The sequence below is a fragment of the Talpa occidentalis genome, unplaced genomic scaffold (assembly GCF_014898055.3).
Source record: "Talpa occidentalis isolate TD23 unplaced genomic scaffold, MPIMG_talOcc4v2.1 talOcc4.17, whole genome shotgun sequence".
NCBI lineage: Eukaryota > Metazoa > Chordata > Mammalia > Eulipotyphla > Talpidae > Talpa > Talpa occidentalis.
In genome coordinates, this window is record NW_023601754.1 from 39,533,319 (window position 1) to 39,558,237 (window position 24,919).

Consider the following 24,919-nt stretch of genomic DNA (forward strand, 5'->3'; position numbering starts at 1 on the left):
ACTGGGGGAGGCGGCAAGAAGTGAGATTCCATGTGTGCGACTCTGACCTTACGTTACCGTGCTGGGCTCTGTGTGCAGGTGTGAGTGTGTGGCCCTGCGGTGGGTGTGTCGTTGTCACTGACCATGCGCGGAGCTCTACGTGCAGGTGTAATTTTGGGCTTCCTTTCGGTAGCTGTCTGACTGTGACGGTGCGTAGGTGTGAGTGTGCGGTGGTGGGGTCCTGTGCTTGTGTGTGTAATTTTATGTGACTGTGTTGGGACATTGTAACATCAGATTGTGTTGAGAGATGCGTGTGTGATTGTGGTTGTTTCTGATGAGAAAATATATTATTGAGCAAATGAACATAATAAAGATTCCAGCAGAACTTCCAGCCCAGGTGCAAGGAACATTCCAATGCAGGCATAATCAACAAGTTTGCTTACTTACAGCGCCTTCCCTTTCAAGATTCATGGCCAGGGCCTAGCACTCTTATCTTCAAGGTCGGGGAGCCGGCCAAGCTGGTCTCCCTCTCCAAGGCCATCCCCGAATGCTGCATCTTTCCTCCTTGCCTTCCCCTCCTTGTCTGGGGACTTTGCTGCAAATGGTTGTACCTGCTGAAAAAACGATGTTATCAGTGTAACATACATGGACACAGTTGTGTATGAAAGGAACCCTTGGTCTTTAAACCGGTGCTCAGACCTTACGGGGCTACCCAGGTCTGGGACCTTATGCATAAGTAATAAGGCTTCTCCTGACCTCATCATTCCTGAAGTACTGCTTGTTCTTCCTCTGCTTGGGTAAAAGGCCAGAATTTATTTCTACAGCAGTGTGAATGTTAGCATTAAGTGTCTTGGCTTATCTGTGACTGAGTATGCGAATGTGATCTTGTTACTTTTTCTGGCATTGTGTGTGTGGTGAGAGGATACTTGTAATTGTGCCAAGTGACTGTTGTCCTAGTGGTTGATGGGCGAGGTCAGGGAAAGATTTTGGTCTTGGACAGCAGAGACTTTTTTTCTGACACCAAGAATGCTCAGTTGCCTAGATGCTTCTCACTTTTTCCCATCACTCCTTTTCTCCATGGGTGGCAGGTGTAATTCTCCACCACCTACCTCTGACCTGGTTGGTTAGTCCTGGACACAAGAAAGGCCTGGCATCTCAAGATTCCTTTCTCCTTCTCCTTCCCCTCAGTTCTGTTCTTCTCAGGGAGGCCCCCAGGGGAGGAAAGAGGAATGGCCGCTGATCAGGCTAAGTTCAAGGTGCGGTGGTGTTTCCTTTATGCTTTCCTTCTCCTGCATGGAAACTTCCACTCAAATAAATGATAGGAAACCTTGGGGGTGAACCCACAGATACTAGTTTTCTTTCTCATTTTCTTCTACATAATGTTCACATATTAACTTAGAAAATAACTCAGTTTCTCCTAAGTCTGCTAAATTTTTTCTTTTTTAAACACACACAATTTTTAAAAAATTTTCAAAAATAGGAAGTTTGAAAGTGCACAAGAAAACCAACACCAGTCAGTATTGTCATTTATTCCCTTCTAAATAAATTTTCAGTGTGCCAGTGCATACTGTTTTCAAGATTAAGGCAGAATTATTTACCGTCTCCTATCTTACATTTCACTAAAAATTATTTATAATTGTTATATAGGTTTTCTTTTATAAAAATTACCAAATATTGCATATGTACAGAAAAGTGCTTAAAGTAATATACAGACATACAATTTAAGAAGTGTTTATAAAGGAAACCCCTGTGTAACAAAAATTTGTATTTGCTCCAAGGAATGAAATTATCCTCTTCAACCCTTTAGGTAACCTGATGAGTTGGTGAAAATTATTTTTCTGTTTTTGTTTTGAAAATACTTAACCACATATATGCACATGCATAAACAATATAGTATATTGGTGCCCTTTTAAATTATAGAAATTGTGCTATGTAATATATTGTATGTATTATGTAATATATTAATATGTAATATATTTTTTTGAGCTGTGCTTTTCTTACACAGTATTATGTTTCTTAGGCTCATTCTGGCTGTTATATGTGGCTCTCCCAGCACCCCCATTTTGGGATTCTTTAAAAGAACTGTCGTAAACATATTATAAGTATTCTGGTGCACATATGCATGCTTTTCAGGGTATAAACATACACAAATAGTATTGCTGGAATATGTTTGTATCTTCAAAATTCCTAGGTAGTGCCAAATATTTTCAATATAATTGTACTGTTAAATTCTTTTTTTTTTTAAGATTTATTTATTTATATATACCATAATTGGGGTACAGGCCAGAGGTGTGGGGGGTGAGAGGATTCATCAGAGACAGAGTGGGAAGTAGAACAGGAAGACTGAAATACACTGCTGAGGGGAACAGTGGGCGAGATAGAAGAGGTCTGCTGCACCACTTGGGTAGCTCCCTAGCCAGCCAGGGTGGACCTCTTGCCTCAGTGGCTGGCAATAGCTTGATAAAGCTAAGATTTAACCCCTCTACCACCAGGGAAGCCCTGATATTTTAATTTTTGATAGATTTGCTGATACAATGGTATATCATGTGTCTTTAAAAGTGTAACATATGTTTCAGGAGCAGCAGAACTCTCCTATTTTGACAATACTACCCTTAGCTGTGTATTTTAAAAATTTTGCCTTTTCTGTTCTAAATAAAATAAAGTTTGTAAGAATGAATAAAGTGTAACATACATTTCAAAACATACGGAAATTAAGGTAAAGGACTTGATGAATTTTATAAAAATGAGCATATTCGTTTGACTAGAACTCCTTTGTGTGCATAGACAATAATTTAGCCATTCCACTGTTGATTGACTTTTGAACTGTATTCACACTAGCACTATTATAAACAAGACTACCATGAGAATTCTTGTCTGTGTCTTGGTGCATATATGAATCCATATCTGTTGGCTGTACCCCTAGGAGTGAAATTTTAGGGTCATAGATTATGCATACATTTAGCTTCAGTATATATTCTAACAGGAGGAAAGACACAAATTACCAACATCAAATATACAGAAAACAAATATCAACCAGACTAGCTTTAAGGCTGAATTCTTAATTAATATTTGGTTGGTACCAAATATTTGTTTACCTGTTACATTTTGTTTCCTAAATGTTGGCAGTTAGGTCTAGAAGCTTAATCAGATTCAGTTGGGTTTTTTTTGGTCAAAGATATTTCATAGGTGGTAATATGTGACTTTGTTAGGATGCATATTATATCTGGTTTTCATTTTTTAAATGTTAGCCAACATGGACAGGCACTGTTTAGATTCATCAATTTATTAGCGTTTGCAAAATGATTTTTTCTAAAGATTGACTTTTTTTAAAGATTTTTTTTTTAAATCTTTTTTTAAAGATTTTTTAAAGATTTTATTTGTGCAATAGCTGGGGTACAGGCCAGAGGCCCGGGAGGGTGATAGGATTCACCAGAGACAGAGTGGGGAGCAAATAGGCAGACAGACCAAAAGCATTGCTGAGGGGAGCAGCGGGCATGACAGGAGAGGTCTGCCGCTCTATGTGGGAATCTCCCTGGCCAGCTGGGAATGAACCCGTGCTGCAGAGGCTGTGGACAGCTTCACAGTGTTGCACTCAACCCACTGCACCACTGGGTCGGTCCTGCAAAATGGTATTTAATTCTATTGTTCCGTCTTCATAAATTAGGTGGGACTTGGTTGTACAATATAAGATCATTAGAGCCTAAACTAGAGGAAATGAAAGTAGTTTTTCTTAGTCAATCTGAGGACTGTATGGCCATTGTGATTTCTAGAGCATTTTTTTTTAAAGATTTCTTTATTTATGCATTCAAGGACTGGGGTACAGGCCAGAGATGTGGAGGCTGAGAGGATTCACCATATACAGAGTGGAGAACAAAACAGGCAGATCGACTGAAAACACTGCTGAGGGGAGCAGTGGGTGAGTCAGGAGAGGTCTGCTACACCATGTGGGTTGCTGCCTGGCCGGGGATTGAACTTGTGCTGCAGAGGCTGTAGATAGCTTCATAGATTGTGTCTTTTTTTTTTTTTTAATTTTTTATTTTTACATTCCCCATACAATTGCAACTCCCTGATTTTGACCCCAATCCTACCTTTCCCTGCCCACTCCCTATAGATTGTGTCTTAAACCCCTTGCACCTCCAGGGAGGCCCTCTAGAGCATTTTTTTAAAGATTTATTTTATTTATGCATATAAGAACTGGAGTGTACACCAAAGGTACAGGAGGGTAAGAGGATTCAACAGAGACAGTGGGAACAGAGAAGGCAGATTGACTGAAATACACTGCTGAGGGGAGCAGCAGGTAAGATGGGAAAGGTCTGCTGCACCCTGTGGGTCAGCTCCCTGGCCAGGGGTTGAACTCAGGCCGTCGTGGTGAGAACACTGAGAGACTTAACCTCTAGGCAACCAGGGAGGCCCTTCTAGATCATTTCTTTGCTTCCCCAGGCCAGCCTTCTCAAAACTCTGTTTTTTCAGGGAAGCAGCCACAGGGAGGACTGATTACCTCCTGCAGTACTGAAAACCATGGCCCAGGTGAGTGGATATATCTTCTTGCCTTCTCGATATTTCAGTCTTCTTTTTTTTTTTTTTTAAAGATTTATTTATTTATTTATTTATTTATTTTTAATTAATTTATTTATACAAGCACTCGGTACAGTCAGAAGTGCAGGAGGGTGAGAGAATTCACCAGAGCCAGAGCAGAACAAGCAGAAGGACTGAAGTACACTGGTGAGGGGAACAGCAGGGGACAGGAGAGGTCTGCATGCCATGTGGAACAATCGCCTGGTGGCCGGGGATCGAACCGGCGCTGCAGAGGCTGCTGGCAGCTTGGCAACCCAGCGCTCAACTGCTGCGCCACTGGGGAGGCCTAGATTTATTTATTTTTATACAAAAGCTGGAGTACAGGCCTGATGCATGGGAGGGTGAGAGGATTCACCAGAGACAATATGGGGAGCAGAACAGGCAGATCTACTGAAATACACTGCTGAGGGGAGCAGCAGGTGAGACCGGAGAGGTCTGCTGCACCATGTGGGATTCTCGCCAGGCGGCCAGGATCAAACCCGCATTGCCCAGGCTGCTGACAGCCTCACAGCACGGCGCTCAACCTGCTGTGCACTGGGAAGGCCCAGAGCATCTCATTTCTCTTCCCTCTCCAGGGAATTGGTGCATTCTTTTAAAAGAAACAAGAGTAAATTTTTAGAATTTATTGTCTTGGCTGGATATTGATTTAATAAGATGGAGGTATTAGGATACACATTATATGTGGTTCTCTTTTTTTATTTTTTATTTTTTTAGATTTATTTATTCATGCATATAAGAACCCGGGTACAGGTCACATGTGTGGGAGGGTGCGAGGATTCACCAGAGACAGAGTAGGAAACAGAACAGGCAGACTGACAAAATACGTTGCTGAGGGGAGCAGCGGGCAAGACAGGAGAGGTCTGCTGCGCCATATGGGATTCTCGCCGGCCAGCCGGGATCAAACCCATGCTGCAGAGGCTGCGGACAGCTTCACAGCACTGTGCTCAACCACCTGAGCCACCAGGGGAGGCCCTGGTTCTCTTTTTTTAAATGTTAGCCAGCATTTTCAGTTGCTGTCTAGATTTGTCAGTTTACTAAAGATTGCAAAATGATATTTTAATTCTATTGTTCCTTCTTCATAGATTAGGTGGAATACTATCTGCACAGTAAAAGTTTTCATTTGTTATTTGGTTACCCTTAAGGATAGTTCAGATAGGAAAGAATATTTACTTTCCTTTTATTTACCATTTTTGTTGTTATTTTTTTTAAAGTTTTATTTATTTATGCATATAAGAACTGGGGTACAGATCAGAGGTGTGGGGGTTGAGAGGACTCACCAGTGAGAGTGGGGAGAAGAACAGACAGATCAACTGAAATACACTGCTGAGGGGAGCAGCAGGCTAGACAGGAGAGATCTGCTGTGCCATGTTGGTAGTGCCCTGGCTGGGTGGCCGGGGATCGAACTCATGCTACAGAGGCTGGTGATAACCTGATAGTGGTGTCTTTAACCCCTGTGCCACTAGGTTGGCCCCTATTTACCATTTTTAAAATACTGAATTCATTTCTTAGACTCCTACAGAAGGTATCCAGGAATTTTAAAGTCAGTGTTATGAGCTCATGGATTTAAATAATTTTAATATGATCATTCCATTTGATCATCAAATTATTCCAGTTTTAGTCTGTAGGAGACTCTTTAAGTTAACTCCCAAGTCTTTTTAACAGACTTCTAATTGTTTTTGATACCTCTCTTGCTTTTTCAGTATAAAGGTGTTCAGATTCCTCCTGTGCGTTTCTGACTCACCCCTGAGATCATTCTTTTCCCCTAAGAGCTTCGTTTTCTTTTATTTGGTGCTGTCACTGACCGATTCAGCCCCTGACACAAGCAGCGCTCGTTACTTCTGAGCAAGTCATTATTTCTTTTCAGTGGACAGAGTGAGGAATTTGCTGACTGGTGCAAGCTAATAACTCTTGCATTTATTTCTGAAATCTAAAGATAACGGTTCTCAGAGACACAACTATAATTGCTCAAATGCTTTGCCTCACAACACAAATGCAATGGTCTCTAAAGTATTTCTTTGTTTTTGTGTCGTCGAACTGGGGTGTAGGCCAGAGGCCTGCTGTACCATGTAGGTAAGCTCCCTGACCGGTGATCGAACTCAAGCCTTAGGGATGATAGCGCTGAGACTTAACCTTATGCCACCAGGGAGTCCCTAAAGCATTTCTTTTATTATACAAGTAATCCATATGTTTCCTGTTTCAGGGGTCAGTGGTATTCAGTGATGTGTCAGTAGACTTCTCCCAGGAGGAGTGGGGGTGCCTGGACCCTGTACAGAGAGCCTTGTACAGAGATGTGATGTTGGAGAACTACAGCAACCTACTTTCAGTGGGTAAGGGCACCTTTGCCAGTAATTTAGACTTCTCTGGAATGTCTGCCGCTTCCTCAGTGAATTTCTCAGCTGCCGTGTGCGTTACCTGCTGAATTTCTGTTCCCTGTTTGCCAGTGAGTGATTTGAGCTGGAATGAAAAGGAAGAGTAGGAAGTAGGCAGTTGCAGTTGGCTAGGACTGAAGCTTCCTCTTCATCTTTCTTTGGCTGATTCTGTTGTGACAGCTCTTCTTTGATCATCAATGGCCTGGATCTTTCCACTGGATCTGACTTACCCGCAACATAACCATGTTCCATATCTTTTCTTGGAGCAGGACTTTACATTCCTAAGCCTCAAGTTATCTCCCTGTTGGAACAAGGAAAAGAGCCCTGGATGCTTGGCAGGGAGCTGACAAGAGGCCTGTGTTCAGGTGAGAAATGATGGAGGGGAGCAGCTCATCACTGAGCTGATGAGTGAAGAAACAGTATCTGAGACCTTTCAGCATGATTTTATAAATGACCTGTTTTATTCCTTCCTCACTACTCTTCCTCACATCTTTCTTAATTTCAAGTAGAAAGTATCTTTCATTTCCCCTCCAAAGAAAACTTTTACCCATATTTCATTTTTTTTAAAGATTCATTTATTTACACAAGAACTGGGGTTCAGGCCAGAGGCGCTGGAGGGTGAGAGAATTCCCCAGAGACAGCCGGGAGCAGAACAGGCAGACAACCGAAAACACTGCTGAGGGGAGCAGCGGGTGAGACAGGAGAGGTCTACCACGCCTTGTGGGTATCTCCCTGGTTGGCGGGGAATCAAACCCGCACTGCAGAGGCTGCAGACAGCTTCACAGTGTGCCGCTCAACCCTCTGCACCACCAGGGAGGCCCCTCATATTTTATTTTTTTAAAGATCTATTTATTTATGCATACAAGAGCTGGGGTGGAGGCCAGAGGTGCTGGGGAGTGAGAGGATTCACCAGAGACAGAGTGGGGGGCAGAACAGGCAGACTGACTGAAATACACTGCTGAGGGGAGCAGCAGGCCAGAGAGGAGAGGTCTGCTGCACCATGTGGGTCAGCTCCCTGGCCAGGGACAGAACTCGTGCTGCAGTGACTGTGGATAGCTTCATAGAGCTGAAACTTAACCCCTTGAGCCACCAGAAAGGCCCTCCTTGTAATTTTCTATTTTCATAGTCTCTTGCCACCCCTTCCTGATTTATATCATTAATTTCTATGTATTTCATACATATTTTTTCAGATTAAACAAGTAATGTTTTTACTTTAATGTTCTGTTTATTATAAAAGTTTGATTTTTCACAAATGGGGAAAAGGATTTTTGCCATTTCATTTTCTTTCAGATCTGGAATCAATGTGTGAAACCAAGTTATTATCTCTAAAGAAGGAAGTTTATGAAATAGAATCATGCCAGAGGGAGATAATGGGACTTACAAAGCATGGCCTTGAGTACTCCCGTTTTCGGGATGTTTTGGAATATAGAAGCCACTTTGAAAGCCAGCTGGGATATCCAAATGGGAATTTCAGCCAAGAGATACTCACTGATGAGTACATGCCCACACTCATTCAACAGACATTCTTCACTCTGCATCAAATAATGAATAATGAACAGAAGCCTTATGAATGTAAGAAGTGTGGGAAAGTCTTTAGTCAGAATTCACAATTTATTCAACATCAGAGACTGCATATTGCTGAAAAATCTTATGAATGTAAGGAGTGTGGGAAATTCTTTAGTTGTGGCTCACATGTTGCGCGGCATCAAAAAATTCACACTGGTGAAAAACCCTTTGAATGTAAGGAATGTGGAAAGGCCTTCAGTTGTAGCTCGTACCTGTCTCAACATCAGAGAATTCACACTGGTAAAAAACCTTATGAATGTAAGGAATGTGGAAAGGCCTTTAGTTACTGCTCAAATCTTATTGACCATCAGAGAATTCACACAGGTGAAAAACCCTATGAATGTAAAGTGTGTGGGAAGGCCTTTACTAAGAGCTCACAGCTTTTTCAACATGTGAGAATTCATACAGGTGAGAAGCCCTATGAATGTAAGGAATGTGGCAAAGCTTTTACACAGAGTTCAAAACTTGTTCAGCATCAGAGAATCCACACAGGTGAGAAACCCTACGCATGCAAAGCATGTGGGAAGGCCTTTAGTAGTGGCTCAGCGCTTACCAACCACCAGCGGATTCACACTGGTGAGAAGCCCTATGAGTGTAAGGAGTGCGGAAAGGCCTTTACTCAGAGCTCACAGCTTCGACAGCATCAGAGAATTCATGCTGGTGAGAAACCCTTTGAATGTCTGGAATGTGGAAAGGCCTTTACTCAGAACTCGCAACTTTTTCAACATCAGCGAATTCATACAGATGAAAAGCCATATGAATGTAGTGAATGCGGAAAGGCCTTTAATAAATGCTCAAATCTTACTCGGCATCTAAGAATTCATAGTGGCGAAAAGCCCTATAACTGCAAAGATTGTGGGAAGGCCTTCTGTAGTGGCTCAGATCTCATTCGCCATCAGGGAATTCATACTGATGAATAATGAAAATGAAAACTCTTGTCACTTTCCTAATATTTTATTTTTTAAAGATTTATTTCCTATATATACATATTTTTTTTTTGTGGGACCCTCGCCGGTGGCGGGGGAACGAACCTCTCAACTGCTGTGCCACCAGGGGAAGCCCTATTTCCTAATATTTTTAAACAGAGAATTCCTGTTTGATAGTTACTCTTTTTCACTGTTGTTTCTGAACTTTTTAAATATAAATATATTTCACTCTAAATTTTGAATTCAAATTCTAAATTGACATTTGCCTTCCGCCCAAACCCCACACTTACACGAATGGCAGATGTTCAGTAATTCCTCTCTTATTGTTATTCTCTACCGTTTTGATGATACCTTCTATTTATATTTGCATGCGTTTCAGGGCTGTCTTTTCTGATCTATCTATTTGTGCTTGCACCAATATCACACTGTTTAAATTGTGTGATTTTTTTTTTTATGTTCCTTGTAGAATTATGACTTTTTGAAGTCAGTGTTCATCTTTTTGTTTCATTTCACGTATTTATATTTTCTTATTGTAAAACACTATCAAAAAGCAAAGGCTTATTTTAATCTTATCAGTTACAGATAACTACTCTCAGATGGTAGAGCAAATCCTCTGAGCCTTTGATTTTAAAGAAAGTCATCATGGTTCGCATGTTGTGTGCTCACTTGCTTTCATCATGCCAAGAAATTTGGTTGCCATTTTAGTGAATATATATATATGTATTATTCTGATGACATTTAATAACTTGAAAATGAATTTATTTTTTGTGTTATGGATGCATTGAAGTTTTTGCCGTTATAGATTCTGTTCTGATTAATATGACCCAACATTTATTTCTGGGTGCTTGTTTTTTCTTTTAAAGCATTTATTCTAATGGCTAAAATCATCTACATTTTTTCCTTGTAAACTGTTTTCTTCCTTTTTATTAACCCGAATTCCAACCCCATACCGCTGTTATCACACTATTGTTTATTTTCTAGGTTTTTTTTTTCCTTTTTTTTTTTAAAGACTTACTTATGCATACAAGAGCTGGGGTGCAGGCCCAAGATGCGATGTTGAGGGTGAGAAGATTCACCAGAGACAGAGAGGGGAGCAGAACAGGCAGACTGACCGAAGTACACTGCTGAGGGGAGCAGCGGGAGAGACAGGAGAGGTCTGCTGTGCCATGTGGGTCACCTCCCTGGCCTGGGGTCAAACTAGTGCTGCAGCGAGTGTTGATAGCTTCATAGTGCTGTGTCTTAACCCCTTGCACCACCAGGGAGGCCCCCCCCCTTTTTTTTTTTACCTTTTAACATATGTTAATGGCATTTTACTTCTCATGTATCTTTATATATAATCTTGCTGTATGTTTAGTTTGTTGTGAGAGTTAAATGAATTAATAAATGTAAAGTGCTTAGAACTGTTCCTATCACGGTAAGGTTTTTTACTTTATCATTGGTACACTCATTTTCATAATTATTATTTGTCAAAAAGATTTTAGCCATGTTGTTTATCTTTGTATAAGTCAATGAATTCAGTTAAAAAAAAGAAATGTATGTAATCAGGATAGCAAAGTTTTTCTACATCATTCTGCATGGGATCTCTATAGGAAAAGAAAAAGTATGTTTCTGTTGTCTTCAGACATCATCTTTTATGCTGCTCAAAGACTAGTGTCAGTCTAAAATCTTGTGACTATAATAATAGAAAGTTCAAAGCACGGCAGTTGAAAGGCAGGAAGAGATCATAATATTTTCTTAGTAATTTGTTCTCAAAAAAAGCAGAGCACATTTGATCACAATGGGAGAAACAGTAACCATAGGATATACATTAAATGTCTGAATATTCCATGTCCTCATGATTAACATGAGTTAAGATTTGCAATTATATTAAGTTTGCTTTATTATAACAAATGTACATTTGCTTTATAGATACAGCCTCTCAGCCTGATATTCTCTTCAGAGTGTGTTCACCGTCCCCAGCCTGTTGCCTTTCAGTCCCTCCATTTCATTTATGTTCCGTACAGCACCAGGCCTGACTTGGGGTTACTGGAAATTCTGTTAACAATTATTCCACATTCATGGATATGAAATCCTTGGTGAGCTGTGTCACCGGGACTGGAGCTGGGTGCTGGACTGACCCTCCATCCAGCTGACACCGTGGTGATCTTCATGGTCATTTGCTATTTCAGCAGGAAATATTTCTGCAAGAAATTTGCTATTATCTTGCAAGAACAGCAGGATGGACTTGTAACAATGGGTCAAAACTACCCCTCCCCATTTTACTTCATTATTATTTTTAAAGATATATCTATTTATGCATACAAGAACTGGGGTATAAGCCAGAGGTGGGAGCGGGAGGATTCACTAGCGTCAAAGTGGGGAACAGAACAAGCAGACTGACCGAAATACACTGCTGAGGGTAGCAGCAGGCCAGACAGAAAAGGTCTGCTGTGCTACATGGGTCAGCTTCAAGGCTGGCCAGGGATGGAAGTTGGATCAAACTCGTGCTGCAGAGGTTGGGGATAGCTTCACAGTGCTGTGCTTAACCCCTTGGGCCACCAGGGAGGGGCCCCTCCTGTTTTAAATGAGAAAAAAAAAAAAAGCATCTTTTGTTAAGTTAACCGGTTGTGTTTCAAAGCGCAGGCTCAGAAGAGTGATCACTTCACTGTCCTCAAGATGACATCTTATTACCTGGACCGAAAATAGCCACGAAGACGGACAGGTCAGTGCCAATGAGGTTCATTATAGTGTTAAAGCTACTCATCTCTCCGTCCAGGTCGGACGGTGGGTGTTAAATTTAAGAGGATAAGAAACAACAATGAAACAAAACCCCTTAGTAATCAAGATAAAAATGTATTCTCTTTAGATATCAAAAACTATGTAAAAAAAATCCATGAGAGAACGGTCAGAATCACGTCTCCTTTTCACCCCACCCACCCACGCCACCGATGGGAAGTTTCCCCTCAGTCCCCTATTGTCCCCCACCCGCCAAAACAGACCCCTCGGGCTTCCGAATCAAGCCACAGGACCCACCACACAACTGCTCTGGGCCCGGGGTCCGCGCAGCCTCCCACCTCCCGTGGTCCAGAGCCGCTCCCACCCGCTTTCGGGAGTCGGCTCCAGCCAATCCCATTCCCCCCGAAAACAGCCTTGGCGTTGCCTGTGGGTCCTGGCACCCCTGCGTCCACCCGGGGACGCTGGGCCAGGGTCTCAGCTGTCGGGGGTGGGGGGGTGGGGTGGGGGGTTGGGGGGGTTTGCCAGCAGATCGGGCCTCGCCCATCCCGGCTCACTTTGCCGCTTCAGGGGCACACGGAGCGAGTCCCGGTGTTGGGGTGCACAGCCGCCCCCGCCGTCAAGGTCTGGGCCGAGGGGTCCGCAAACCCTGCGCGGAGCACCCGCGGGTGTCCCAGCAGCCCCGCAGATCTCACTGGCCCTGGGAGGAGAAACCGACGAACCCTTGGGGTCCAGGGGAACGCGGGGCGCCGCGAGCCGCGCAGGTGTGGGTCACCCCGCGTCCACAGCACAGCCCCCTCCGCTGGAGGACCTCCCGGCGCCGGGGCCGCACTCCCCGGGGCCCCTGCGGCCGCCCCCGAGCCCCCGCCGCGCGCCCCTCAGCGCGGACCCTGGTCGCCCGGGGACACTTCCGACCGGCGGGGGTGGGGGGCCTCCCCGCCCCGGCTGCCCCGCGCTGCGGCCCTGCGGCCCCGGGATTGGCGAGGTGCACCCGGGATCCGTGCGTGCGCTCCAGCCCTGGCCCCGTCCGCTCCGCCCGTCTCGCTTCCCCCCTCCCAGTCCCCCCCCCCCCCCCCCCCCCCCCCGCCGCCCGCTTCTCCCGGTGTTGCTCCCCAGGACGCCAGCGGGGAGACGCAGGGCTGCCTCTGAGCAGCCCTGTGGGCACCTCCATGCTGTGTCTTTACATTTTATCCCAGTCCATAGTCGGAGACAGCCCTCACCGCGCTGGGGGACATGGCACGGCCCCCCAGCCAGAGCTCGGGCTGAGCGGGAGGGTGCGCGGTCACCCTGCGCCTGGTGCCAGGGTCCAGTGAATGGAAATTGGGTCCCCCTGGTGATTTCTGTGGCACTCCCACCCCCAGCGGTGGCCCCGACCTCGGTGTGGCTCACAGGAAGAGGTTTTCAACCTGGCATGCTCTCATTTTCTCTCCTCATCCCCAGACCTGTCTTCTGAGTTTGCCCTTCGCCAAGGAGAGCACTCGGGGGCCAAGGAAGATGGCCACGGGGCTCCTGAGAACCAAAGAAGAGGTGAGCGGTCCCTAGAAGATTCTGTCTTGGCGTCTGCTTTGTTGGTAGGGGCCAAAGTTCACTCCTGGTCCTGCAGTTGTGATTCTTGGTACATAGATTCCCCTCTCGGGATCCCTCTCTGCTCTCTCCATCCCTCAGCCTCCCATGAGGTTGTTAGCTGGGAATACACAGGGAGCAGGTGAAATAAAAGTACCTGAGACATCCTGCTCAGCTGTGCAGTGGAAGGATGCAGGTTAATGGCCAGGAGGCAGCAGAGATGCCTGAGGCTGAAGTGGTTGGGGAGGGGGCATTCTTCCAGAAGGGCTGTTTGAGCTGCCCCTAAGGGTTCGCTAAGCTGAAGAGAAGGGGAAAGACATACTCGTTGCATGAGGGCAGACAAGCACGTTAATCAGATGTCAGGCCACTGGGCATATTACCCTTGCCACGGTGTGGGAGGATTGCAAGGTGCCAGTGTTAAGACTTTTTTTTTTTTTAAGATTTATTTATTTACGCACACAAGACCTGGGGTATAGGCCAAAGGTGTGGGGGGTGAGAGGTTTTACCAGAGACAGAGTGGGGAGCAGAAAAGGCAGATCCACTGAAATACACTGCTGAGGGGAGCAGCGGGTGAGAGAGGTCTGCTATGCCATGTGGTAGCTCCCTGACCCAGAGATCAAACTCATCCTGCAGAGGCTGTGGATAACTTCACAGTGCTGACATTCAACCCCTTGAGCCATCAGGAAGGCTTTCCTTTTTTTCTCAGCATAATTCTGGATTTAGAGTGGCTGCCTGCTGGTAGATTACTCATATTGTGAATGATACTCTGCACTTCCCAGCCTCTCTTCCAAGGCTGGGGCTCTCTTTATTTTTATCATGTTCCAAACCCAGGAGATTATCATTCACCAAGTGTTGATGTGCTATCTTCTTGCGTGAAGGCACCTTACTCACTCGACCCTTCCACTGCAGCCAGGTCACTGTCCCCAAGTCTCTTGTCTCCCCTCCTACCTGTTTTGGCCCTGAGTTCTGGAATGGCCCCTTGAGCCTACAACCAAGGGTCCTTGTTTTCTTTTCCCATGAGCAGAAATTCCATTTTCCAAACTAAAACTCATTTCTCAGCTGGCGTGAGGGGAAGAGCCCTGGGTAGAAGAGAAACAGCAACTGCTGGGCCTCTATCCAGGTAAGTGTGACTCAGGGTGGACTGAACTCTGCCCTTTGGTGGACACCACAGGAGGAGGCATTTCTCAGATGCTAGAAGGAAGCTCTTCTCTGGGTCTGCCAGGTCCCTGGGAAGGCTGCCTGGAGTGGCCTCTCTTCCAGACTGTTCTCCCCAGGTGATGGAGGGACTTCCCTTGTTTCCTAGTTTCTTTTTTTCTTTTTTTAAAGATTTATTTATGCATACAAGAACTGGGGTGCAGGCCAGAGGTACAGGGGGTGAGAAGATTCACCAGAGACAGAGTGGGGAGCAGAACAGGCAGATCGACTGAAATACACTGCTGAGGGGAGCAGCAGGCAAGATAGGAGAGGTCTGCTGCACCATGTGGGTCAGCACTCTGGCCGGGGATTGAACTCGTGTTGTAGTGGCTACCGATAGCTTGGTAGTGCTGAGACCCTAAGCTCTGTGCCACCAGGGAGGCCCCCGGAGTTATTTTTTTTTTTTTTTAGATTCATTTATTTATCTATACAAGCACTGGGTACAGTCAGAAGCGCAGGAGGGCGAGAGAATTCACCAGAGTCAGAGTGGAGAGCAGAGCAGGCAGACTGACAAAGTACACTGCTGAGGGGAGCAGCGGGCGGCAGGAGAGGTCTGCGTGCCATGTGGTACCCTCACCCAGTAGGTGGGGATTGAACCAACGCTGCAGAGGCTGCGGGCAGCATTGCAAGCCAGCACTCAACCACTGTGCCACTGGGGAGGCCCTGGAGTTATTTTCTTAATGCTGCTTTGAGAATTAAAATATACATTTTTATTCATCAAGTCCACTTTTTATTAATACTGTTAGTTCCAGTAAAATATGTGTGTTGTGTGTGTGTCTGTATCCCACAATTGTAGTATTGTAGTTAGGTCATCTGATCTCAGCCAAAAAATGAGTCTCAGTAAACTGAAAAAGATTAAAATTGTTGAAAAATTATCTTTTTGTTATTGCCTTTTAGGATAGCCTTAAGCATTTAGAGAAATTAAAAAGGGTCTTTTATATATATCCACGTCTCTACCAGGTGAGCTGGCATCTATTCCTACCTGTGGATTTGCATCTGTCTCTGGTATTATATCTTTTCAGCCTGAAGGACTTATGCAGTATTCCTTGCAAGGCAACAGGTACTCCAAGTATGTGTGAATATCCATGAATATCTTTATTGAATATGTTTCATTTTTTAAACTATTTATGCATACAAGAACTGGGGTACAGGCCAGAGGTGCCAGGGATAAGAGGATTCACTAGAGACAGTGTGGGGAGCAGAACAGGCAGACTAAAATATACTGCTGAGGGCCTCCCCGGTGGCGCAGCGGTTGAGCGTTGGGTTGCGAAGCTGCCCGCGGCCTCTGCAGCGCCGGTTCGATCCCCGGCTGCTCCCCGGCCACCGGAGGAGGGTCCCACATGGCGCGCAGACCTCTCCTGCCGCCCGCTGCTCCCCTCAGCAGTGTACTTCGGTCCTTCTGCCTGCTCTGGCTCTGGTGAATTCTCTCACCCTCCCGCGCTTCTGACTGTACCCAGTGCATGTATAAACAAAACAAACAAACAAATAAATAAAACATGCCTCTAAATAAAAAAATAAAATAAAATAAAATATACTGCTGAGAGCGGGCAAGAGAGGAGAGATCTGCTGTGCCATGTAGGTCACCTCCCTGGCTGGGGATCAAATTCTGGACAGCCTCATAGTGCTGCAACTTAACCCCTTGTGCCACCAGGAAGGCCCCATCAGGTTCATTTTGGAAGGACAGTTTTGTGAGAATAGAATTCTTCATTGATAATTTTTCTCTATTTCAGCACATTGTATATATCATAAATCCTTGGTATAAGTTTTCTTATAAGTTTTCTACATTACAGTAGGCAGGCATTAATAAAATTTTTTATAAAGGACCACAGAACAAATCTTTTAAGCTTTCCATGACATCTGTCACATTGTGTTCTTTATTTTTATTTCAACCCTTTGAAAAATCATTTCTGGCTTGTAGGTAATACAAAAACAAGTTGCATACAGGTTTTGTCCTAGCAGCCAAGATTGCTAACTCCTGCAAAAAAATGTGGCGCAGGGGGTTAAGACGCAACCTATGAAGCTGTCCGCAGCCACTGCAGCAAAAGTTCAATCCCCTGGCTGGTCAGGGAGCAATCCACATGGCGCAGCAGACCTCTCCTGACTCGTCCGCTGCTCCCCTCAGCAGTGTACTTCAGTCAATCTGCCTGTTCTGTTCCCCGCTCTTTCTCTGGTGAATCCTCTCACCCCCCACATTTCTGGCCTGTACCCCAGCTCCTGTATGCATAAATGAATAAATCTTTAAAAAAATGTAATGCAGGGCCTCCTTGGTGGCCTTGGGGTTAAGTCTCAGAGGAATTACCGCTATGGTCTCAGTTCGATCCCCAGTCAAGGAGCTAACAGTCATACGGCACAGCAGACCTCTTGCCCGCTGCTCCCCTTAGCAGTGTATTTCAGTAAGTTTGCCTGTTTTCCCCTTTTTGTTTCTGGTGAATCCTCTCAGCACCCACACCTCTGGCCTACACCCCAGTTCTTCTATACAAAAATAATTTTTAAAAAAAGAACATTAAAAAAATGTAATGCATAAACTGGAATGAAAACTAGATCTTGGGAAAGATGTCTGAGTGGAACAAAACTCACGATGTATATATATATTATGAATGACGAGTGAGTAAAATGACTTAGGCAGCCCTAATGAAAAATATTCGTTCATTAGCAGGATCAAAGCTAGAAATTCAACCTTGTCACTCCTGCCCTCTGGCATTCTCGAGTCAGCAAGCCCTCAGCCAGCACGTGTGGGTCAGTCACCTCCCTCAGCTATTCTCAAGTTTATGTGCAGGAAATCCTCTCCATCCACAGAAGCAGCATCCAGAAGATCAGAAATAGCAGCAGCACCAACTCTTTGATCAAACCTGCTCAGATGAGCAAACAGAAATCCAAGATGGAGAACAAGACTCCAAGCCCTGGTTTGGGAGAGTCAGCAACAGTGGCACTTCACAGGCATGCTCCAGCCCCAGGGACGAGCTGCCGGTAGGGTCCAAGGAAGACAGCACAGTGGTGATTAGAGGGCCCAGTGTAGACAGGAGGATCCACCTTAAGAATTTAGACCAAGTATTGAATGATCTAGAAGTCTCAGGATTTGGAGAAATCAAATATGGAGTGTTTGGACTAGGATTTATCAAGGAGTGCAATCTACTCAGCCTCCGGAAGACACACACTGGGAAGACACCTTTCCTGTACACTGCCTGGGGACAAAGCTTTGGCAGTGTGTCCATCCTCAGCAAAAACCAGTGGACATTCCCTGAGGAGAAGCATTATGTGTGCAAGGAATGTGGGCGAGGTTTCACTTGGAAGTCAAACCTCACCACACACCAGAGGACACATTCGCGAGAGAAACCTTATGTGTGCAAGGAGTGTGGACAATGTTTTACTTGGAAATCAAACCTTTATACCCATCAGAGGACACATTCAGGAATCAAGCCGGTTGTGTGCAAGGAGTGTGGGCAGAGCTTTAGCCTGAAGTCAAACCTCAACACACACCAGAGGGCACACTCAGGGGAGAAACCTTACCTTTGCAGGGAGTGCGGGCCTGGCTTTTGCCAGCATTCACACCTCAACAGACACAAGAGGACACATTCTAGAGAGAAGCCTTACTTTTGCAGACAATGCGAACAAGGCTTTAGCCAGAACTCATACCTCATCAGACACTTAAGGACACACACAGGGGGGAAACCTTACGTGTGCACAGAATGTGGGCGTCACTTTAGCTGGAAGTCAAACCTCAAGATACACCAGAGGATACACTCGGGGGTGAAACCTTATGTGTGCCTGGAGTGTGGTAGCACTTCAGCCTGAAGTCAAACCTCAACAAACACCAGAGGTTACACCCAGGGGAGAAACCATTCGTATGCAGAGAGTGTGGGTGAGCTTTTACCCAGAAATCCAACCTCATCACACACCAGAGGACACACTCAGGGGTGCAGCCATTTATATTCAGGGAGTGTGGGCGAGGCTTTAATGATAAGTCCACTCTCATCACCCACCAGAGGACACGCTCTGGTGGAAGGGGAAAAGCCCTTCCTGCGCAGGGATTGAGGTAGAAGGTTTAGCCAGAAGCCAAACCTATTCAGGCACAAGAGGGCACACTCTGGTGATATGCCCTTTGTGTGCAGGGAGTGTGGGCAAGGCTTTTGTGATAGATTAACTCTCATTACATACCAGAGAACACACTCAGGGGGAAGCCTCATGTGTGTAGGAAGTGTGGGCAAGGCTTTAGCTGGCAGTCACACCTTGTTAGACACCAGAGGATACATTCAAGAGAGAAGCCCTATATTTGCAGGAAGTGTGGGCGAGGCTTTAGTCGGAAATCCAATCTCATCAGACATAAGAGGACACACAAACAGCATGCCAGGTGCAATGCAAGGGATGCACTCCAGTCCACCCAGTCCCAGCCAGCCCTAGCTGACTCTTCAGAGCGCAGGCAAGGGAGACCAGCAGAAAACCCTTCCCGCTAGTAACCACCCAACTGCTGTAGTTTCAAGTCCTTAAGTTTTGGGGCTCAATCACTACTGTTTGCTACTCTCGTTCTTCTCCGAAATCATTTCTCTTGCCCTAAAAGCAAGCCCAGAAACAAGCAAACCCCCACTGCCTGTCACATATAAACTACTGCGACCTCTGGGGTAGGAAGACAGTTACAGAAACCAACACGCCTAAATCCCGCCACTTCCCTTGCATACATCTTACATTCTCTAGTGACGGACCCAGAATCTGTCACACAACGACCTGCGATCACAGGACGTCACTGAAAATACAGCTCACGGCAGGGACAGAATCCACCGTTTCGCTGAGCGCACGCACGAAAGTGTACAACGCCGGTCACACGCAAACCTCCACACCGAGCATTTCAATCAGAGGCACGGTCACACGTAACTTCACCGTCTCCGCACACACAGTCGCCCAAGGTCACTGAGTGTCCAGGACTGCCCGGGGTCGCTCGCAGCACTCAGACCCGCGCTACCTCCCCGGCTGCAGAGGCGCTACCTCCGCCTCGGAGACCTCTGGGAAGTGTAGTTCAGCAGAGAGGGCCGCGGCACAAAGCATTCTGGGATGGGGGTGGTGGTTTTCGCGGTTGGAAAGAAAAGCTGATTGGCTGGTTCTGATCCGGCTGTTGTATGTTTCCCCCCGGGAACAAGGGCCCTCGCACCTCAGGCCCCGCCCCGCCCCGCCCCGCGGGGGGTTCTGGGAGGCGACGTCGCGGCTCCTGGGGCGCAGGGCGGGATTCCAGAGCCCGCGGCGCCGGCAGGTGAGTTGGTCCGGGGTACCCGCGGGAACCGGTGTTCAGGGCCAGGCTTAGGCAGGGCCCGGCAGGCGCGGGCAGGGGCCGGCGGGGCCGGGGACCAGGCGGGGACTGCCTGGGAGTCTGTCCTGTCACTGCGTGTAACCGGGTGAGAGGCTGCAGGTGTGACGTTGAGCCAATGGGTGAAGGTGTGTGTTGGACCTGTGCCCGCGGATACAGCTGTGACTGAATGCGTGTGACAGCGGGCCGTGTGGCCATGACCGTCCGTCTCTGCAGGTATTATTTTGTGTAATGGTGACAGGGTGTGTGACCTGTTATGTATGTTACTGTATGTGCGAGTGTATGTATGACTGTGAGTAATTGTGTGTGGCCATCTCTGTGCTAAGGCACAAACGTGTGTGTATGTGACATCACAGCTATGACTGTGTGACCATGTGTATATGTGTGATTGGGTGAGAGTGTGCATGTGAGACTCATGACTTGCTGGTGGGGGACCTACTTTGTGATTGTGAACCAGGAGAGATTAAAACTACTTGCCCAAATTCACAGTTAATAAGGGACAGAAACAGAACTTGAGCCCAGTCTGTGTGGCTCCAGCTTCCTTGCTTTTAATTATTCAACTCCTTTGATCTTTCCCAACATTATGAGAGTGAAAAATGGGAGCCCTCAGTTTGCAGATGTTGGAGAGAATTAGTTGCCTTTGACCTTGGACTAAGAACCTTATGGTGGTGGGAAGTTAGTCTGGTTCACTTCCTTCAGTAGCATCAGTCACGGGGATGCGTTCTAACGACATGGTAGTGAGGTCATCCTCACATTGATATCTTCTGGGGGAGGAAAGCCCAACCTCAAAGCCCAGTCTTCCTCTCCAGGGAGTTTGCAGTGTTAGCTCTGCCCTTGTCAAAACTTTTCCTTGTTTGGTGCTGAGGGAGTCTGACCCATGGCTCTTTCTAATGTACCAAAGGAACTAAATTTTTGGTTCTGACTCTCTCAATGAATAAAAATGTTTTCATTTCCTTTCCAAATGTGTGTGTAGCAACATGGATGGCATTTCTCTGTGCCAGGAGTTGGCTCACACAATCTTGCCAGTGAGGAAAGAAAGGCTCTGAGAGATGTATTAACGTGCCCAAGGTCTTAGGTGAGAGGAGGAGTGGAGTCTTTTCCACACCTTCCTTCAGAGGGGATGGCTCATTTCAATCTTGGAAAACAATTCCTAAAGGGATACATAGGTGTTTACAAATGGAAACTTGAAAGACTTTCTTCTTTTTTTTTTTTTTTTTAAGATTTATGTATTTATACAACATCCAGGGTACAGACAGATGCGTGGGAGGGTGAGAGGATTCACCAGAGAAAGAGCGGGGAACAGAACAGGCAGACTGACGAAATACACTGCTGAGGGGAGCAGCGGGCGAGACAGGGGCAGTCTGCTGCACCGTGTGGGACCCTCGCCAGCCAGCTGGGATTGAACCGGCGCTGCAGGCACTGTGGACAGCTTCACAGTGCAGCGCTCAACCACCTGTACCACCAGGGGAGGCCCTTCTTTTTTTTTTTTTTAATGCAGATGCTGCTTAGGGCCACAAGATGCCGAGAAGACTTCACTGACTGTCTTCTCAGGTTGCAAAGCCTTTTATGGACATTTTATTTTTTTAAAAAAATATTTATTTAAGCATAGAAAAACTGGGGTATAAGCAGAGGTGCAGGGGGTGAAAGGATTCACCAAAGACAGAGTGGGGAACAGAACAGGCAGATCTATTGAAATACACTGCTGAGAGGAGCAGTGGGCGAGACAGGAGAGGTCTGCTGCGCCAAGTGGATCACCTCCCTGGCCGGCCGGGGATTGAATTCGTGCTGCAGTCTCTGGAGATAGCTTGGTGGCACCATCTTTACCCCCTGTGCCACCAGGGAGGCCCCTATGGACATTTTCAAATTGCACTGGTCTAAGAAAATAGCTGTCTTAGAATTGGTTAGTCCAGAGTAGCCCAGAATTAAGGAGTTGTGTATCCTAAATTCTAGGTCAAACACAACCATCTCTGTTTTCAGAATAAAGAAATGTTGGCACTGAGAGAGCAAATAACTTATTTCAGGTTGTACAGTTCGTTACTGGTTTGGTATTAAAATTTGGCAATATTTGCCTCTGGCTGCATTTCTGTGGAGTAGGAAAGGTAATAGTTGTCATCTATAAAGTGACATCTCTAAAGTGAGAAATATATAACATTCATTCCTCAGGTTATATTGAAAATTTCCTATTCAGACTTTGTGTTCTCTTGAAAGAAGATTGGTTTATTAGTCACACTGCAGTTTGACTCTCAAAACTTTGAGTTACCTTTTTTTAAAGATTTATTTATTTATGCATACAAGGACTGAGGTATAGGCCAGAGGTGCGGGAGGTGAGAGGATTCACCAGAGACAGATTACCAGCAGAACAGGCAGATCTACTGAAGTAAACTGCTGAGGGGAGCAGTGTGTGAGACAGGAGAGGTCTGCTACACCAAGGGGCAGCCAGGGGCCTTATTATAAACTGCTGTATTTACCATAGGATGAACTTTAGATTCTTTTTTTAAGATTTATTTTTTATTTTTACAATAGCTGGGGTACAGGCCAGAGGCTCAGGAGGGTGAAAGGATTCAGCAGAGACAGAGTGGGGAGCAGGACAGGCAGAGGGACCAAAAGCACTGCTTAGGGGAGCAGTGGGCGCGGCAGGAGAGGTCTGTCGTGCCATGTGGGACCCTCGCTGGTGGCCGGGGATTGAACTGGCGCTGTAGAGGCTGCCGGCAGCTTCACAGCCCAGTGCTCAACCCGCTGCGCCACCGGGGAGGCCCTGAACTTTAGATTTTGTTGAATTCAAGCTACATGTTCTTAATACCAGTCAGGACTTTAGGGGTAAAGGTCAACTTTGACCTTTTTCTCACATCTTGGAGGGGACATGGAACTTGTGGGAACCATAGAGGGACAATGGTTCTGTCTTCATGAGTCTTAATTCAGCAACCTGGAGTGGGTTTGCCATTTTTTTCCTTCTTAATTTTTTCTTCTCAGGACTTTATTCTCCAAAAGAGAACGTTGAAGAAGAAAGGTGGAATGGCTGTTGGACTTTGTAAAGCCATGTCCCAGGTTAGTCAATGCTTTCAATTTCCAGAAATTCTTTTTTTTTAAATATTTATTATTTATGCATATAAGAGCTGGGGTACGGGCCAGAGATGCGGGGGGTGAGAAGATCCACCAGAGACAGAGCGGGGAGCAGAACAGGCGGATCTGAAATACACTGCTGAGGAAAGCAGTGGGCAAGACAGGAGAGGTCTGCTGCACCATGTGGGTATCTCCCCGGCTAGTCGGGGATCGAATTTGTGCTGCAGAGGCTGCAGATTGCTTCATAGTGCATTGCTTAACCCCTCGCAGCCCTGTTTCCAGAAATTCTGTATCATTTTTCAGAACTTTGTGGAGCACAAAGTCACAGATAGTCCCCTGAGCACTCTTTCCGTTTCTTTCTCTGCACCTTTTGTTCTCAATCCTTCTACAAGACATTTAGTATCCTTTTTCCTCATGGCTGTGTTCAAGTGTGTGATGAGACAGAACTCTCCTCTTCAGATGGATCATGACTTGTGTTGGAGATGAATCCAGCTGAAAGAAAGGACCAACTATGATGCCCAAGTGCCCTGTAGAATAAGAGCGTCAAGGATAGCCTTTCATAAATTATATTATTTAAATTTAAAAATATTATTAAATTACCTTTATTTATTTCTATTTACTTTTTTTTTTTTTAAAGATTTATTTGTTCATGAATACAAGAACCGGGTACAGGCCATATGCGCAGGAGGGTGAGAGGATCACCAGAGACAGAGCGGGGAACAGAACACGCAGACGGACGAAACACACTGCTGAGGGGAGCAGCGGGCGAGACAGGAGAGGTCTGCTGCGCCATGTGGGATTCTCCCCAGCTGGCCAGGATCAAACCCACACTGCAGAGGCTGCAGACAGTTTCACAGCGCTGTGCTCAACTGCCTGCACCACCAGGGGAGGCCCTACATTTACTTTTCTAATGTAACTACTGAAATATTTTAAATCACCCGTGTGACCTCTGTGTCATTGTATTTCTATTGGACATTACTGTCTATAACTGTTTGAAAGACTTGTATTATGACGAGTAGAGGACTAGCTTAGAGTGATATCTTGGGAGGATATTAATTTACCTTTCTCTTTATAAGATGGAAGATTTTGTATCAGTTTGTACAGTTACAGGAATAATCTAGTAATGTGAGAAAATACTGGTAACACAAGGGAAATACCTGACATCTCCCTGATAATTACAAGGGAGAGAGATGAAAGTGTCCAAGTATAAGGATTGGTCTTAGGTAGGAGCCCAGATAGAGAGAGAGAGAGAGAGTGTGTGTGTGTGTGTGTGTGTGTGTGTGTGTGTGAAACACCTTTAATCTCCGTCATTGCAGTTTAGCACATTAAGAAATATTGCAGGGCCTCCCCGGTGGCACAGCAGTTGAACGCTGGCTTGCGAAGCTGCCCACAGCCTCTGCAGCGCCGGTTCGATCCCCGGCTGCTCCCCGGCCACCGGAGGAGGGTCCCGCATGGCGCACAGACCTCTCCTGCCGCCCGCTGCTCCCCTCAGCAGTGTACTTCGGTCCTTCTGACTGCTCTGCTCCCCGCTCTGGCTCTGGTGAATTCTCTCACCCTCCCGCGCCTCTGACTGTACCCAGTGCTTGTATAAATAAATAAATAAATAAATAAATAAATCTTTCAAAAAAAAAAAAAGAAATGTTGCATATGATCAAAATGTTTTGTTCTGGGGAGGATGACCA

The 24,919-nt window shown here is 45.9% G+C and overlaps 2 protein-coding genes across 8 annotated transcripts in view; both read left to right on the top strand.

Annotated features, from left to right (window-relative positions):
* ZNF383 (zinc finger protein 383) overlaps positions 1 to 15,195 on the top strand; it is an 83,516-nt gene extending 68,321 nt beyond the window's left edge. For 2 of the 5 annotated variants that reach the window (XR_008552492.1, XR_008552491.1), the window contains 7 exons: positions 3,790 to 3,895; positions 4,450 to 4,506; positions 6,755 to 6,881; positions 7,193 to 7,288; positions 8,214 to 12,116; positions 13,568 to 13,654; positions 14,750 to 15,194. Coding sequence is in view for 1 of the 5 variants with exons in the window: in XM_054697119.1 (XP_054553094.1) it covers positions 4,498 to 4,506; positions 6,755 to 6,881; positions 7,193 to 7,288; positions 8,214 to 9,409 (1,428 nt within the window). In the remaining 4 variants the exon portion in view is untranslated. Of the gene's footprint in view, positions 1 to 2; positions 21 to 3,789; positions 3,896 to 4,449; positions 4,507 to 6,754; positions 6,882 to 7,192; positions 7,289 to 8,213; positions 12,514 to 13,567; positions 13,655 to 14,749 lie in introns of those variants that run through there. The other 3 variants (XR_008552493.1, XR_008552494.1, XM_054697119.1) reach the window with 3 other exon arrangements.
* Positions 15,196 to 20,065: 4,870 nt separating this feature from the next.
* Positions 20,066 to 24,919, top strand: part of ZNF527 (zinc finger protein 527) — a 31,904-nt gene continuing 27,050 nt past the window's right edge. For 2 of the 3 annotated variants that reach the window (XM_054697152.1, XM_037517909.2), the window contains exons 1-2: positions 20,066 to 20,123; positions 23,148 to 23,222. In XM_054697152.1, the coding sequence (XP_054553127.1) occupies positions 23,190 to 23,222 (33 nt within the window). In that variant the 5' untranslated portion in view covers positions 20,066 to 20,123; positions 23,148 to 23,189. Of the gene's footprint in view, positions 20,124 to 20,222; positions 20,394 to 23,147; positions 23,223 to 24,919 lie in introns of those variants that run through there. The other variant, XM_037517910.2, reaches the window with a different exon arrangement.